Raw genomic sequence first — 18418 nt, 5'->3', positions numbered from 1 at the left:
TTAAGAGAGAAGAGTTATTGAGGGGTTATCATCTTTAAATAAATGAATAAAAATACTGGGAGCTTTTCCTGAAAACAAGTGAGGTTAAAGACAGAGAGAAGAAATGTATTAGTGGGAAATGTGATTTATAGCATGACACTAGTCCAATGCTGGATGTGTTTATAAAAGGAAAATTGCAAGTCAACCTGAAGGTATGTGTATGTGAGAACGGGAGATGAGAATGTTATTAAATGCAAGATTTGTAAGGAAAAAGAATGTATACAAATTAACACAATGAAATTTATTGGGAGGCTATCAGAGCCAAAATGAACATGTAAATGCCATAATTGACCAGACTATGGCTCATACTAATATGAGGAACATATTCAAATATGATGAAGGTGGCTATGATGAATTATTTTTGGTGGAAAAAACAAAAGGAATTGACCCCGAAATATCCACAAAGAAGAAAATCCAGAGAAAACCAAAAAAACTTTGTGGAGTGACGATGTTCCTAAATGGACTTTATTGGAAAGTGTCAAAGTTCCAAAGGTACACTGAAATCATCCACATAAAATAATTCCATCCACATAAAAATAAATCATCCACATAAGAGCCTTAAAGGACCTGGTCCGCTAGGGATACAGGACCCAACACAGTCCGCGTTTTGACAAAAAGTCTTCTTCGGGGTCCCAGGGGGTCCTATAAAGGTGAATACGTGGGAAACAATTGTGTGGTGAGCCGGAAGTGAGACACTGCTTGCATTTGCATTTGGTGGAATCATCTTTTTAACATTTGTTGAGGACTTCCATTTACAGAATATCCAGAGGAGGGATGGCTTCCCCCACATAGAGAAGACTGAGCTATAAAGAAAGAGACTTAACAAGTACCTGATTTCTGGCAAAGACTGCCCATAGCCGAGTACTGCGGCCTAACATGGATTGACACAACGCACCAGGACTTTTCTTCATTGGCCACTGCAAAAGGACTGATTGCCTGATTTACTATTGCCACTGGGATCATCCACCTAAAATGGCAGAATGAAATTCAAAAGACTGGACTTTAAAGTTTTAGTTTGATTTGTTTTGTTTTCTTTGCAACTATGGACTGGTTGCTGATTTAGATTTTTATGGACTTTTGAAGTATTGATTTACTGATTTATGTGGGTAACTGAGTATGTGCAATAACAAGATAGTGCTAGCTAGACCTATTGAAAAGTTGGATACTGTAGCCTCCCCTAGCTGCGCAAGGACACTCTAAAAGCGCTAAATTTGCACAATCCTGGCAAGAATCCACATGAGGATAGTCTAAGGACTCCATTCCAGAAGTTTTCCAAGCAAAATTTGCAGGTTTTGAAGAAGCAGGGAACTTTAGAAAAAAAGGTTGCTAAAAATCCAAGATAGCCATGTCAAAAAGTTCACACCAAAATCGTGATAATTTTTACACTTCCCATACTGTAAAAATGGTGATTTAAGGATTTTTCAGGAGGGGGAACACAGAGGAACATCCAGAAACCTTTAAAACCCCACTTTTCCAATCTCCCCTGATGTACTCACTGTGACCTGACAGGATCTGTGCGGTAACCTGCTTTCAGCTCTCTCACAGTGGCTGGATGAGAAATTTTGCTGCCACAATGCTGGGAATGCTTCTACAAAGCTGATCTTCGGGCTGCCAGTCAGACTCCTAAGTCCGACCACACCTTCAGCCCTGCGGACCAACCAATGGATGTGCACTGGGATGGGCGGAGGCTCAACTACTCAGCTGGCACCCTGTGAGAAACCGTTGAGCATCCTAAGGGCGCCTAACAGCTTACGCTCGACCCCTGATTAACAGTAGGTGAGACCACCTCAGGGAAGGTCCTGAGCTCCAGAGAAACTATGCAGGCTAGCTAACAGGTACCCAGTGGGATTGGCCTGTCAGCTACAGACCGAAGTCTGTGAATTCTCAAGCAGGCAGAGCTTCAAATTTGCTCTAAGCACTAAAATACCCCAAAAGGGACAAAATTACATAAGAGTTAAAAATAATAAAATGGGGAGAGCAGAACAAACACTCCTGGAGGCACGCATACGAAAGGAAAGAACTGAAGGTAGAGCTAGAGAGCCCAGTGAAGTACAACAGAGGCAGAGTGAAAAATCCAGAGTGAATTCCTTCTGCAGTAGCACGCAGCTATGGGGAAATAATCCTACTGTCTAGAATGCCTCACTTATTGCACTGGAATAACCAGAAGAGAGGGCTGTGAATGCTACAACTGAAATAATCTGACCAATGACAGTTTGACCTGAAAAGCAAAAGTCAGAATTGGAAACTGAACCCATTTCCTTACATAGCTGTGTGCAGTGCTCTTACTGAGTCACTGAGGATGGGAATCAAACAAAAGGTTGCAGATGTTTCTAACTAAACTGCTTGCTCTCTTTTTTATTACTGAATGTCGCAAAATAATTCACTGAAATGCTAATCTGAAAGAAACACTTTTGGATTAGAGACAGTAGCATGCAACTTTGCAATTGGAGCATAGGAAATTTGACTTGACAGAATAATGGTTTGCAAAACAGATTTAAGAAGCTGTGTGGTTATTCTCTTGAGGTGTAGAAAAATAAGCTTAAGATTAGCGTTATTGCAAGGATAAGCTATCACACTTTTACCTGACCAATAAGGGAGTGGTTCTATAAATGTTGATTTTGAGTCTTTAAATGCCATCTCCTCCTCCTCTGCTGGTTGCAACTGAATGTTTTTAAAACCATGTGTGTCTAAAACAAGTGATGCATGCATTAAAAAGAGACTTAACAGTAGTCAACTCCAGTATAATTTTGTGTTGCTGCAGGCACCATAACTTTTCAATCTATTTTATAGATATAAAAGTGTTTAAATAAAACTTGAGCAACTGCAAAGTTAAGTGTAATATGCCAATGCAATTTCTTTTGTATGTTCAAGTTTCTATGACGTTACAAGTTATTTACTGAGAGATCATTTTAACAGGAAAGACAATTATAGATAAGAGGTTTGTTTTAAACCTATCTTTGCACTAACTTACATGGATCACAAATGCTGCTTGTCTTATGTCCTTTGAAATTCAGACCAAAGCATAAGAAATTTGTAATGCACTTGTAGAAAGAAAACAAACGTTGCAAAGCCACGAGACAATGGTGGGTTTCAATTAAAAAAATCACATGATAAAATGCTACAAATGAATCTGTCTCGTTGCAAAGTCAATTGGCCAGCAACTATGATAATTAAAATGGTCTGTCGAGGCTTATTAAATAGAAATCACTAATATTTTATGAAAAATTGATTTCACATTATTTAATTGGGTTTAAATCAGATATTAAAAAAGATTAGATCTTGGGAACTTCTGTCTGATTATTCTGAAAAGGTATGGAAAGTAAGCTCTGGGAAGTCAGGCACACTACAGGAAAAAGTCATCACAGCTGTACCTTGCCATCTGGGAACTGGCTCCATAAACACTGATTTGAATCCTGGTTCTGTTAGAGCCACCTCTTTTTTCTCCATCTCCTCCACCTCTATAGATGTCATCTTAATGTTTTCATAACTATGTGTGGCTGAAAACAAGGGATGCATTAAAAAGCCACCTCTGGTTGTTCTGAACTCTTAATCATAATTACCACAGAGATTCAGAATTTAGCACAACTGTAGTGGGCAAATATCTTCCTAGCTTGTCCCAAAGATACACGCATCACTAAAACCCAGCAAATCGCAATAGCAAGCTTCAGAATTAAGAAATAATTACTATTCCCATGTGATTACTTTTAAAGGTCACATTTTATTATTGCTACATTGAAGATCAATGCAGCTCACATGTATGTGGGGATGATTTAACATGGAAAAAACAAAAATCAAGACAGGGCATGTTCTAACTATAATTAAGCAAACTAGCATTAAACATTACACACCTTATAGGTGCTTCTTATTTACTTTGCAATGAACCCAGAAAATTACATTGTAAGAAATGTTATACATGTAGAAAGAAATTACTGCAACTTAAGTAATCTTAAGAAAATGACTACCTTGAAACAATGGAGCCTTTCAACTTCCACTAGAAAAGCAAATAAAAATGCAAGTACCAGAATGTAATATGATAATATACTGCAATGGATCCAAAGTATCTTTGCAACATTGATGGATCGGCTATCATGGCAATTAGTAGTTTTTGTGGCTACTAAAATAGAATAAAACGTGGGAAATACTCTGGTTATTCTGAGAAGGTATGGAAAAGCAAGCTTAGGAAAGTCAGCCATATTGCTGGCAAAGCCATCACAGCTGTACCTGGCCATCTGGGAATTTGTTCCATAAATACTGATCTTGATTCTGTTTCTGTAAAGGCTACCTCTTTTGTCTCCATCTCCTCCTCTACTGGTTTCATCTCAATGTTTTCAAAACTAGGTGTGACTGAAAACAAGTGCAATGTGTTAAGAAGGACTTCACTTTAAAGTATCAGGATCGCCAACAGTGAAGCCATCACTGACATTTATGAGTTTTGCAATTATAGGAATAATTTATATACTGCCCATGTTCTTTACCCATATACAGGCATTCTTGGGAGTCAGCAGCACACCAGCCACACTTGTGGTCAAATAATTACATATGGTAATAGACTTAGACATGACTTTTCCCATCATAGCATTTTCTCAGTTCCCCTTTGGCCAAGAAATGTAAGGGAGAGAACAATTTTGAACATGGGGAGAAAAAGGTTTGTTCAACTGGTAAACTGCTGTCTTTGGAGAACATCTATTAACAGGTAATTAATGTTGCCTTCTCTGACGCCAAGTAGGTTCACTATGTCAGTGGTTCCCAACCCTGTCCTGGAGGACCACCAGGCCAGTCGGGTTTTCAGGCTAACCCTAATGAATATGCATGGAGCAGGTTGTACACAGTGGATATACACATTGGAGATATGTATTCAGGTATACTTGCCCCAAGGATCTAACAATCTAAGTGAGCACCAAAATCAATGGGAGACAAAATAACTTGCCCAAGATCACAACATGTGTCAGTAGCAGAAGCAGAGTTTGAATGGAGCTTCCCTGGTTCTCAGCCCATTTCTCTAAAAACTAGGCCACTTTTTCCCCCCTGTGTTTTGCCAAAGAGGGGGGAAGAAGAATAGGTAAGGTTGCTGCATTCTTTTGCTGTCTACAGAGAATCCCTGTTACAGGGATTTCCTATTGACAAATGAAGGATATACAGGTATACTTGTGGATGATTACAAATATGAGAGCTGCCCTGATAAGACATAGAGGAACCTGACTGATTAGTTAACCCAGTGCAGACTGTCCAAAGGCACTCTCTAGTGGAGAGGCAGGATCTAAATAGTGCTTGGTGTGGGTGTAGATAGAGGCCAAAGATTTGACTCTGCACTACTGAGATCAATTTGATGTTTGCGATGGATGCTGCTATCACCTGACGTTAATGCATGGTAATACGCCTAGTGGTGGTATGAATATCTTGTGGTAACAGAAGACTATGCAAACCAATATCAAGTTGGAAATGGCTCCTTTTGGCTATCCACATGCCAGAGTCATTCATAATATGAGACAATCCAGCTGGGAGTATTTCTTTAGTGGGTAGATGTGCTACCTGAGGGCATACTTGCAATCCAGTGTATGAAGCATCTCTTCCACTTTACTTGAATAAGGTTTACAAAAGAAAACTGGCAGATAATCTAAGATGAAATTCAGACATAACCTTAGGAGGAATTTTAAGTGATTATGGAGTACTATCCTGTTGGGGAAAACTGTTTGTAGGGAAGGTAACATACAAGGGTTTTAAGTTCACCGACTTTCTTAGCAGATGTGATAGCAATCAGAAAGTGTCTTCAGGAAAAGAAACAGAGGGGCGCATGGCTTAGGGGCTTATAAGAGCTACCTGTAAATAACAATAAGATTCGAAGAAGCAGCCAGATTCTGAATAGGAAGCTTCATTAGGCCATACATGAATCTGAATATTAAAGGGTGAACAAACAGTAATCTGCCGTCTACTTTTACATACCAAAGTGGTCTTCAGAATTTGACAGGTGTTAACAGATAGGTCAATAGGACCAGAACTGGACAGCAGAGACGGTCTTGGGCAGTTAGTTTTGCACCAATATGCAAAGCAATACCATTTAAGTTGGCATAACTTCCTAGTTGAGAATCTTTTGGACATCAATGTGAAAAGCACAAAAATGTTATGTATGCATAAGGGGAAAAACCTCAGAGACCTTAATTTAGGCAGCGTGACTGCTAGTATATTTGCAGGTCAGCGGTTCAATCATTGGTCCAATCACCCAATGCTATTTATATATCATTTCCAAATATTTATATATCACATCCAAATATATCACTGTCTTGGATGTGGTACGATAAGACACTGCCCCTAGAGTACATGAGATGGATCCTATATTCTTCAATGTTATGAAGCACTGGTGCAAATTGTAATTTAAAAAGTAATTAGAAAGAGAAGCTTTGCTGAACCAAGGGGAGGAAGAGTGCATTATCTGTAGCTGATGTACTGCAATTCATGAGTTTAACATTGCTCACTGGAATATCTTCCTTCCTGCTAGTTCAAGGATCTTCTGCTCCTTCCTTAGTGGGATGGTGGGATGCTGGTCTGCAGTTTTGTGCCCCAGTGCCTCAAGGGCTGCTTCCTCTACCACCAACTGGTCCTGATATGGGATGAAGCTCATAGGTTCAGGCACTACGAGGCTGCTTGCACAGTCAGGAAGTTCTACCAAAATTTTAGCTAGAACACTTGATGGACCCATTTAGGGCCATCAATTCTTTTAGACCAGGTGTGTCAAAGTCCCTCCTCGAGGGCCGCAATCCAGTTGGGTTTTCAGGATTTCCCCAATGAATATGCATGACATCTATTTGCATGCACTACTTTCTTGGTATACTAATAGATCTCATGCATATTCATTGGGGAAATCCTGAAAACCAGACTGGATTGTGTCCCTCGAGGAGGGACTTTGACACCCCTGTTTTAGAACATTCATTGGATTTTTGTCCTCTTGGATTTCATGTAATTTAAAGGACTTTGATCATCATCTCACTCTTGCATGTCCAGTCCAGAATAGCTTAACTTGAAGGACTTGAAACCTTTCAGATGGCCTGTAGTCACTTTGTATGTGAGTGATAGACTGGAAGGCTGTCTAGGGCAGGTGGTGCAGGAGCAGTGGTTCAGTCAGAAGGCAGTGTAGTCTATAAACAGTCTAGAGAACAAGGCCAACAGGCTAGTGCCTTAGTATTTCCTCCATCCTAGTAAGTAGATGGTGATTCAGAATATTATGAATACCACAAGTGCTGTGGCATACATCAAAAAGAAAGAAAGTAGAAGCATCCCAGTGCCACAGGAGACAAAGCTCCAGTTCTGTGGGGTACAGCAAAATCTTCAAAGGATATCAACCACCTATATAGTGGGGTTACACAACATTCAGACAAATTTCCTCAGCAGAAACTTTTTAACTCCCAGCAAGAGGATAATATATCAGGGATTCTTCCAACACATTAACAGATCTGTGAGAGTCCCTCAATCAGCTTAATGACTTCTGAGCAAAATTTCAAGATCTCCAGGTTCTTCGGTAAAAGGAAAGAGCAAGGCTCCAGCAGAATTTCTAAAAGATCTGCTTTACATATTTCCCCTGTTGCCCTCATAAGTAGGGTTCTAAGGAGAAGACAGAATTATTATTTGCCAGTATTCCTGGTTGGTGCAAACTGGCATATGCAGATATGACTATCAATATGATATGACTAAAAAACTAATTTTATAAAGTGCTCAAAAAATGGCTACTTTGTAGTGCTACTGTGCTTATTTCACATTTGAAGGAAGTAAGACAGCACCACTTTCAATCATTGCACTGCTATTATATACTATGGAGAGGCAATGCTTAAAACTGAAAGGGATAAAGCAAGTGCATTTATCTTATTCTGCTTCTCTCCTCAATTTGCAATTAAAATAAATCCTACTTCTCTCCAATACTTCCCTGGCAAAGGATGCATCTATAGTAAAACAAGGTAGTAGCTTCCCAAATGACATGTCACTCAAGGTGTAATAATTGCTCCTACTGCATATATTGTTGGGGAAACACATGAGGTTAAAATTCCTAGAGGAGACTGGGTATTCTACTTAAGAGCCAGTACTAACTTTGTCACATCTCAGGTTCTATAGTGCATTAAGTGCCCTTGTAATCAGTATTACCAATCCTTCTTGTCTTCAGCGCCAGCTGTACTCGTTTGCCGGGACAGCGCGTGGCTCACCCAGAAGTCGCTGCGCTCTTTCCCAGCAAACAAGTGCGGCTGGCGCTGAAGACAAAAAGGATTGGTTCTACATGCTGCATGCTACACATGGCTTCTGGATGAAAGGACTGTTTTACCTTTTTATTTGAACCAAGCAGTCTCTACCAGTGTTCTACAAAATGAACCATTGTACAGGAGATAAAGAACTCCAAATATTTGATGTTCTTCAGGTTCCTCTAACTAATTACCTTTGGAAGCCAAATAGGTATTTGCTAAGTGGACTCACAAGGGCAAGACAGCATCCATATCTTCCTTTTCTAGATGTATCAGAGAAACTATAGCTTCAGACAAAGAGGTGTGTTCACAAGTCAAAGCTAGTGCAGCTACTAGGGTGGCTACACAGTTCTCCTTGCATCCATCTGCTAAACATTACAATGCAGGACATGTAGTTCAAAGAAGAGTCTATCTTTGTAGCTGGTGTCTCAGGACAACCTTGACATCTTCCTACCCAGGTACTTGCCATGCATCTGGACAGGTGTAGCAGGATGTAAAGAAATGCCAAATTTTAATTATTTTTTCCTTGACTACTGCTAAACTAGTCCAGAACCTTCCTGGGAAGTCCATAGCTACTCTGGATTTTCCCTAGTTTTCAAGATTTTAGCCAGAAAGAGGACTCTTTCGGATGATATTATTCAGTGTCCCTACAGGGGCTGCCCAATTCAAGAGACTCCAGTGTATTTTTTGACCTCTAGAGGGTTTGTTCATTACTTTTATATTACTACTCTTACAGAGGAGATGCCTATTTTGAATCTCCTATTATACTGCTTCTCTGTCCCCATATGCTGGTGGGATGGTCTAACGGGATTCAGGCAAAAGGAAATTAGCAAGTAAGGACACATTTTTTTTGTTTTGAACTAACAGTATAGCTATAGTCTCTCTAATACAGAGATACAAGCAATTCCATTTAACACAGGGCTTCATAATGACAGCTTTTGTCATTAACATTTTGTTTCACAAAATTTGTAAGTATGTCATTTTTTCTTTTTAAGTTTCCTTGTCTGCAAAGCCTCACAGGCATCATTGCTCTTAACATTAGCCAATTATTTTCTTATTCTTCTTCCTATAAAAAGTCAACAGTAGCACCCTTAGGCTGAGAAAATAGGATACAACTGCATCCTGAGCAAGTGTTTTATGGAAAGATAGCAGATATTGCCATTGAAAAGTGCAAGTTGCCTGAACTCCTCTTCCAGCTGTTAAATTAGAAATACTACAATAAATTTGGTCAGATTGAGGATAATGACTTGAGGTGGGGGGAGGGGGGGAGGGAATCACTACTCCTGGTTCTCCTAACTCCTAAATATCTTTTTGTACAAAATATAAGAAAAACCATGCTGTAAGTTTGATAATAACTTGAAGAGGGAACACTGCCAAAGATCTATTACCAATTAGCTTTATGAATGTTATAGATACAACTTTAAAGTGAAATATCCTTTTGAGAACACCTAGAATTAAATATTCAATTATTTTGTAGCTTGAAGATTAGCTGCACAGCACAAATAGAAGCCAACGGTCAGCCAATTTGAAATAATAATTGTATAAAGGATATCTCAACTGAACAGGACAGAGGCAGAGGACTAGAGCAGAAGCCAAAGCTGTCAAAGCTATACCTGGCTGATTTGACAATTGTTCCTCATTCTTTGATTCTGGGACCTCAACCATCACCACATCCTCATCATCATCAGGACTGAACTCAATTTTGAAAGATACAGGTTTAGCTGAAGAAATTGTGCAGATGTTAGCATGCTGTTCAGCAAATATGCAACATGTTTGTATATGTCTGAATTTAGACTGAAGCATCTCATGGATATACAGGTAAAGACCATGTATTCTGTCCAATTTATATCCATGCTGTATTCCATGGACTCCAGTTGATTTTTAGATTTGTTTTCATTTCACTACTAGGAAGATCATCTTTTGAGTTTTGTTAAACCTTGGGGAATTATGCTCAATTAATTGTGTAAAAAAAAAAAATACACAAGATATTCAATAGTATATTGAGGATGAAAGCCACAGTGCATACATGCTGCTGCTACTGCAAAAAAAAAACCCCAAAACCCCAGTAGGTACAGTACATGAGAATTGTAACAGGAATGATTTATGCCCCTCAAACCTGTGGGGTAATTCATACCTACAGTGCACCTAGAGTTACCAAAAGGCTCCATATTTATCCAACAGGGTTGATATGGCCCTAAGTTTACCCTTCAGCACCCAAGGGTTTGTAGTTTTGATTTCCCAATTGCATTGTCTAAGACAGTGATTCCCAACCCTGTCCTGGAGGAACACCAGGCCAATTGGGTTTTCAGGCTAGCCCTAATGAATATGCATGAAGCAAATTTGCATGCCTATCACTTCCATCATATGCAAATCTCTCCCATGCATATTCATTAGGGATAGCCTGAAAACCCGATTGGCCTGGTGTTCCTCCAGGACAGGGTTGGGAATCACTGGTCTAAGAAAGCAAAACTACAACTTCTTGCATGCAGAGGGTTAAACCTAGGACTACATTGACTGTCTGGGCAACTCTGGATCCTGGTGGTAACACTAAGAGTGCAAAGTGTGAGGAACTGTAGTGTGTGTGTTTTTCTGCAGGAGGGAGGAGCGCACAGGGTGTCTGCTGTAAGGATGAGAAATGCCAAGGGCTAGGGGCCCTGATCCAGAATTCTTTCCTTTGCCAACCCCTGTTCTCACCAGATATCTCCTCTTCACTCCTTTTGGGCTTTGCTTTATTCATTATGGCTCCTTCACGCTCCTTGGGGAACTCCTTTCTCATCCAACTTCCTTCTGCCACCATTTCCCGGTGACGGGATAATTGCGCACCAGATGCCAGCGTGCCGATAATCCAGCGCAAACAATTCGGCGGAAGACAGAAGTGCGCGGGGAAGAAATAATTTTTAAAGAGCTCCGACTGGGGGTTTGGGGTGGCAACCCCCCCACTTTATTGGTTAGTGTTTGTGCTGCCGTTGTGGGGGTGTGAAACCCCCCACATTATAGAGAAAACAGAACTTTTCCCGAAAAAAATCAGAAAAAGTTCAGTTTTCGCTATAATGGAGGTTTCCAACCTCCTGAACCCCCCTCCAACAGCAGCGCGAACACTAACCAATAAAGTGGGGGGGAAGGTCGCCACCCCAAACCCCCGTCGGAGCTCTTTAAAAATTACTTTTCCCCCCCCCGCGTGCTTCTGTCTTGCGCCAAATTGTCGGCGCTGGATTGTCAGCGCGCTGACGTCTTGCGCTCCACTGTCTATGAAACCCCATTTCCCATATATGCTTCCCCCTTTCTATCAAAGCTCTCCTTTTCAATTTTATATCAGTCATCCCCGCCCGACACACACGCCAAATCAGATCTCCATCCTTCCTTAGGATGCTCTATTTCTTGCTTCCCCCTGAGATGCCCTCCCTGTCTCCTCTCCCAAGCAGGGCTCCTCCTTGGACACCTCCACTTAGTCACCTGATCCTTTCTGCCACTGTCAAAACTGTCTCCCCTCCCAGCTAACTGAAAGCCAGCAGCTACTCTGCTCTGGACCTTTACTACCATCCACTCCAGCTATGAGGAGAGCCCAGAAGCAAAGTCCTAGCAGGGAAATGCTCAGCATCAAGGAGGAGAAGGGAACTGCAGCACCTCAATACAGGTGAGCTGCTTTTTCCTTCTGTAGGTGCTCTGTGAGTCATTTCAGGCAGGCAGATTCAGCATTAACATTCCACGTGCTTCTCCTGATCCTTCCTCCTATTGACCTCAAAGAAAGCAATAGGGCAGTCAGGCTGTGCTAATCACTTCTGCCTGCTTCTGCTGTCTTTAGCTGAACAGTCTGCTTGCTCTTTATGTTACAACATGGAAGTCCTGCAGCAGCATCAGAGTTAGCTGTTGTGGTATTACATTATCAATGTTTCTTGCTAGTTATTTCTGCACTGGAACGAAGTTGTGCATATTTTAGAGAATTTCCAGGAAGGCTAGTCTATTTTCCCAAATATTAATGCATTTCACCAACAGCGAAATTTGAAAATCTACAGCATATTTAATGTGTGTAATTACAATCCTTGATTTCTTTGATAAACTAGCAGCTATTTTGAAGCAAAGTAAATAACTCCAACAGCGTGATTATGTCTAAAATACCTACCTCCATCTAGACTTCTAGAAGCTCGTTTACTCGCTGTCCGTTCAAACTGTGGGGCTGGTCTGTCAATCAAGGCACTGGCATGCCGAGTCTGGGCTTGCGTTCGTCCACTATAACGGAATTTGGAACCCAGTGTCAGGAACCTGCTCTTGGGAATTGCTTCTGTTGATGTTAACCTGAGGCACAAAAGATATCTATTCTGATTCTGAAGATAAAGCCAATTGAATTGTGTACACATATTTTTAGTACTCAAGACCATTCTGTCAATCAAATTTATTGAAAACCTGAATGAATATGCCTCATCTTGATTATGTGAATAATGTGTTTTTGTGAAAGGCAAAAAGAAAGTGCTATTGCTGATTTAACCAATAAGATTAGTTTTAGTTTTACTTTACTCAAAACAAGATGACTACAAAGCAGCTACAGTAATTGAATTAATAGTATTTAATAAATAGTAAGGAGATCCTGCCTGTCTCATTTTATAAAAACAAAATCACTTTATTGAGCAACTATTGTAGGCATATGTGAACAATGTGTACTTGGGTATGAAGGGTGGTTGGAATAAAAATGGTAAAGAAACTCAGAGAGAATAAATTTGTCAGCAATTGTTTCAAAACTTTATAACAGGAAATATGTATTTTATATATAAGATTTACTGACTTTTTAAATAATTGGTGATGAACAGGAATATCTGAGAATTTCTCTGTTGAGTTGGGCCATTTGAGTTGTATCAACTAAAATAAATTACTGTAAATAGTAATTGATTTTTTTTTACGTTTCAAGTTCATTAGGGTTTTTTTTATATACCGCCTATCAAGGTTATCTAAGTGGTTTTACAATCAGGTACTTAAGCATTTTCCCTATCTGTCCCAATAGACTCACAATCTATCTAACATACCTGAGGCTATGAAGGACTGAGTGACTTGCCCAGGGTCACAAGGAGCAGTGTGTGGTTTCAACCCACAACCCCAGGGTGCTGAGGCTGTAGCTCCAACCACTAAGGCTGTAGCTCCAAACTCTTCGCCACACACACCTCCACCACTTTGTCTCACACTTCTCCTTGGCTTCAGCAAAGGAAGATCTTGCTTGACGAACTTGCTGAACTTCTTCGAAGGAGTAAACAGGTGGATAGACAAGAGTGACCCAGTTGACATTGTATATCTGGATTTTCAGAAGGCGTTCAATAAGGTTCCGCATGAATGACTACTTTGAAAAATTGCGAGCCTTGGAATCGAGGGTGAAGTACTCATGTGGATTAAAAACAGGCTGGCGGATAGGAAACAGAGAGTGGGGGGTAAATGGACAATACTTGGACTGGAAAAGCGTCACCAGTGGAGTGCCGCAGGGTTTGGTGCTTAGACCCGTGGTCTTCAACATATTTATAAACAATCTGGAAATTGGTACGACGAGTGAGGTGATTAAATTTATGGACGATACAAAGTTATCCAGAGTAGAAGACACAGGAGGACTGCGAAGATCTGCAACGTGACGTAAACACACTCAAGAAATGGGCCACGACATGGCAAATGAGGTTCAACGTGGATAAGTGTAAGGTGATGCATATCGATAACAAAAATCTTATACACGAATACAGGATATCCGGGGCAGCACTTGGAGAGACCACCCAGGAGAGAGACTTGAGGAGTACTGGTCGACAAGTCAATGAAGACATCTGCAAAAAGGGCGAACAGAATTCTAGGAATAATTAAGAAGGGGATCACGAACAGATCGGAGAAGGTTATCATGCCGCTGTACCGGGCCATGGTATGCTCTCACCTGGAATACTGTGTCCAGCACTGGCCACCGTATATGAAGAAGGACACAATATTACTTGAAAGGGTCCAGAGAAGAGCGACTAAAATGGTAAAGGGGCTAGAGGAATTGCTGTACAGCGAGAGATTAGAGAAACTGGCCATCTTCTCCCTTGAAAAGAGGAGATAGAGGGGACATGATAGAAACATTTAAGATACTGAAGAGAATAGACTTAGTAGATAAAGACAGGTTGTTTACCCTCTCCAAGGTAGGGAGAACGAGAGGGCATTCTCTAAAGTTAAAAGGGGATAGATCCGTACAAACGTAAGGAAGTTCTTCTTCACCCAGAGAGTGGTGGAAAACTAGAATGCTCTTCCGGAGGCTGTTATAGGGGAAAACACCCTCCAGGGATTCAAGGCAAAGTTAGACAAGTTCCTGCTGAACCGGAGCGTACGCAGGTAGGGCTGGTCTCAGTTAGGGCACTGGTCTTTGACCTGGAGGCCGCTGTGGGAGCGGACTACTGGTCTGACCCAGCAGCGGCAATTCTTATGTTCTTAACCTTTATTTGTAATTTAAGTGTATACAGATAAGAAAAAAATAGAGGGGGTCAAAATTCAGCCGGCAGCGAGCGTTTTGCAGGTGTTATTTCTGGATTTTTTAATGCCAGGCCACATCCAGGCTTCAGCAGTGAATATCCAGTTTTTGCACAGGTGGCCAACACATATCCGGTTTAAAGTCGCTATTCAGTACTTAACCAACTACGGGTTACTGCATACAGAAAGGACTTTTATGTGGCCCCATTTATTTGGTTAATCTGGCCAGTTAAGTGCTGCACTTAACCATCCAAATACTGATTCTGCCTGCATAACACCCCTAAAATAGCCATTTTTTATTTAGGTGCTAACTGCTAATTTTTAGTGGAAATAACCACTGAAAATTCACAAATAATCCCAAACAAATGATTTAACTGTCAAAAGCCATTTCTGGCTGGTTTAAATTGTTTTGAATATTGACCCAATAGAAAGCTAGTGATCACTATCTATAAATCAAAGATTATCACTACCTCAAAAAAACCAAAACCAAAACTTAAAAAACCCCCAAAGAGGGATAGAAGAAAATAAAATATAAAATAATGGCAACATCTAAATCACCCACTACTTAAGCAAAACAACAAGATTGTTTGTTGTAGAGTCGGCCATGAATAAAAAACAAAAGAATCAATTTAATGTATCCTGGTTTTTGTATTTTCTGTTCTCTCTAATTGTCCAGAGAAGAGTGACAAAAATTGTTAAGGGACTGGGGGAGTTGCTGTATAACGAGAGGCTGGAGAAACTGGGCCTCTTCTCCCTTGAAAAGAGAAGACTGAGAGGGGACATGATCAAAATATTCAAGATATTGAAGGGAACTGACTTAGTAGAGAAAGAGAGATTGTACACCCTCTCCAAAGTGAAGAGAACGAGTGGGCACTCGCTAAAGTTAGAAGGGAAAAGATTCCGTACAAACGTAAGGAAGTTCTTCTTCACCCAGAGAGTGGTAGAAATCTGGAACGCACTTCTGGAGGCTGTTATAGGGGAAAGCACCCTTCAGGGATTCAAGACAAGGTTGGATAAGTTCCTACTGGAACAGACCATAGGCATGTAAGGCTAGACTCAAATAGGGCACTGGTCTTTGACTTAAGGGCCGCCGCGTAAGCAGACTGCTGAGCACGATGGACCACTGGTCTGACCCAGCAGTGGCAATTCTTATGTTCTTTCATTATTCATATTCAGAAGAATAGTCAAATATGCTACTCAAATAGCAATTGTTCTACAACAATTAAAAAAGAGCAGCACTGCATTTTAGGATTGAAAGTCAATGAAAAAAAAACATATCTATGAGCAAAATTTGCAGTTAAGAGATTAATAAAAGAACAATACACCACAGAGAGAAAGATATACCTGAAAAATGTATGATGCTCAACACAGACCTTCCACAGTTTCTTGGCTGCCCTGTAACTTGGAAGTTTGAATCCAATGGTACTTTCATACTGTTCTTGCTACAACAGAACAGACAGGTAAGCAAAAATGCAATCTGGGTGTTCTTTTTTCTAGTAACAGACATGGTACCATGGTGGTCAGTGATCTTACAGGCTCCTACACCATGGACAGAAAATGACAAAGATATTCAACGCCAGATGATTCAGGTACTGGCACATGCATGGCCAAACATTATCTGGATGCCAGCTAATATTCAGCCCTGTTTCCCCAGATTTTCAGTGGCACTACACAGTTATATACTGCTGAAAATCTGGGGATCACTGCAGTGGCGTAATAAGGGTAGGGCACCCCCCTGCCCTTGTCTTTGCCTCCCGCGCACACTTTCCCTTCCCCCTAGCACTTCACTAGCGCAAGTAGCATCTCCAACCTCTGCTCACGCCAGCCTCGGCTCTCCCTCCGACGTCACTTCCTTGACCAGGAAGTCACTTCAGAGGGAGAGCCGAAGCTGGCATGAGCAGAAGGTTAGAGATGCTGCTCGCACCAGCGAAAAGCTATGGAGAGGAGAGGAGAGGAGAGGTGCTGGCACCCCCACTAAGACGGCGTACAGGGTGGTCCGTCTTCCCCCCCCTTACTATGCCACTGAATCAGCATGATATAACTGGTTAGGAAGCCTCCTAATCAGTTAATCTCCTAATGAATATTGGCTTATTCAATTGAGGTACCTCTGAATGTCAGTAAAATAGTTTAATTTAAATATAAGACCTTCTTAGATAAGACCTTAGCATTTCAAGCTGGTAGGCAACAGTCTTGTTAGGTAAATTTATTCAGCAAGCTATGTTATCCTATTGCAGTTTTTGGAAATTAATTAAGACCACTTTGTTCGATAAGTTTATTACTTAGTGAGTTTTATTATTGAAATTCTATTTTACAAATATTTGTATTTCTTACTGTATTTTTTACTGATTATCCAGCTCTTTTTAGTGTAAACCGCCTAGAACTGTTGGTTGTGGCGGTATAAAAGAATAAAGTTATTATTATTATTTAGCTACTCAGATGTAGCCGATGTTGTACATACCACTACTTACAGTCAATCTCTCCCCTCCCACTTGGTCTGTTATTTTGCAGGATTCTAACAAAAGATAACTATGCAGTAAGGCCGTGCTTTAAGAGTAGCAAGAGAAGGGAGGAGAGGAAAAAGTTCCATTTCCAATTAAAAAGCTATAAAAGGACTTTTTTGTCATTGTTGAAGAAATCCTCTGCTACAAGTCATTCCTCCCTTGCTTTCAAAAGAAACACCAAAGGGACACTGACTCAGAAGAGACTCAAAAGTTATTTTCTTTCTTCCTGAAACTGCACAACGCTATATGATAAAAAGTACCACATGATAAAAAGTACCACAGTTCAATACTGTAAACAAGTGTGGTCTTATGAGGAACTCAAATGGATTCAAATTCTGGAAAATATTTTTCTGACTCTGCTGATTATTCAGCCTGCAGAAATGTTGCTAGAAACAAATCCAATGTTCTGCAGGTTACAGAAGATTCAGGTAATTGTCCCAAGTGATGTTATGATTTTTAGTTTACCAAATGTTTTCTGTTTTAGGGAGAACTTTACTTCAAATAAGCCAGGATTTCATTGGCCTTGCTTCTTATTCCAGTACATAATTTCTTAAAGCTATAAACTCCTTTTACGAAGGTACGCTAGCGTTTTTAGCATGCGCGCTAGCCAAAAAACTACCGCCTGCTCAAGAGGAGGCGGTAGCGGCTAGTGCGCATGGCATTTTAGCGTACGCTATTCCGTGTGTTAAGGCCCTAACGCACCTTCGTAAAAGGAGCCCCAAGACTTATGTTCTGGGTAGTACTATATATGTATATGCATGTGCCTCAGTACAAAATGTAAGTTTTTTTTTTTTTTAAAGATCTGAGCTTAACAAATAGGATCATATTAATTCACAGATATTTTACCTCCCCTGGTCGAATTTTGATGAAAAAGCTGCTCCTTTTGTATGAAATCTTTAGTACTTTTGGCCATGGAAAACGGTTAATTCTCAGTTTGTCCTTGTAAACCAGCAGGCCACTTGAACACACCCCTAAGATGATGTCCACCCCTTCCAGGTCCTGAAACGAGAAGTGACCCATTTGTTCAAGTTCTAAAGGCTCCAATAACTGCTCAGTTTTAGCAGCACCACAGATATAACTCAAATATCATCAAGAAAAAAAAAAATCCACAAAAGAAAAGCAATGCAACAATTCCAGAGCAAAATGTTCCAAACTAAGCTTAAACATATCTGATAAGACAAAATTTCAACAGGACTA

The 18418-nt window shown here is 40.5% G+C and overlaps 1 protein-coding gene across 38 annotated transcripts in view; it reads right to left on the bottom strand.

The window, feature by feature from the left end:
- The window catches only part of EPB41 (erythrocyte membrane protein band 4.1), a 225540-nt gene that overhangs the window by 66387 nt on the left and 140735 nt on the right, over positions 1 to 18418 (bottom strand). For 21 of the 38 annotated variants that reach the window (XR_004540385.1, XR_004540384.1, XM_033955372.1 and 18 more), the window contains exons 9-15: positions 18068 to 18220; positions 16065 to 16162; positions 12379 to 12551; positions 9872 to 9979; positions 4261 to 4383; positions 3411 to 3536; positions 2622 to 2726 (exon numbers count right to left, since the gene is read on the bottom strand). Coding sequence is in view for 36 of the 38 variants with exons in the window: in XM_033955372.1 (XP_033811263.1) it covers positions 2622 to 2726; positions 3411 to 3536; positions 4261 to 4383; positions 9872 to 9979; positions 12379 to 12551; positions 16065 to 16162; positions 18068 to 18220 (886 nt within the window). In the remaining 2 variants the exon portion in view is untranslated. The remainder of the gene's footprint in view (positions 1 to 2621; positions 2727 to 3410; positions 3537 to 4260; positions 4384 to 9871; positions 9980 to 12378; positions 12552 to 16064; positions 16163 to 18067; positions 18221 to 18418) is intronic. The other 17 variants (XM_033955363.1, XM_033955382.1, XM_033955364.1 and 14 more) reach the window with 8 other exon arrangements.

This window comes from Geotrypetes seraphini, chromosome 8, assembly GCF_902459505.1.
Source record: "Geotrypetes seraphini chromosome 8, aGeoSer1.1, whole genome shotgun sequence".
In the NCBI taxonomy this organism is placed as follows: domain Eukaryota; kingdom Metazoa; phylum Chordata; class Amphibia; order Gymnophiona; family Dermophiidae; genus Geotrypetes; species Geotrypetes seraphini.
This window is presented reverse-complemented; position numbering and strand designations above follow the sequence as displayed.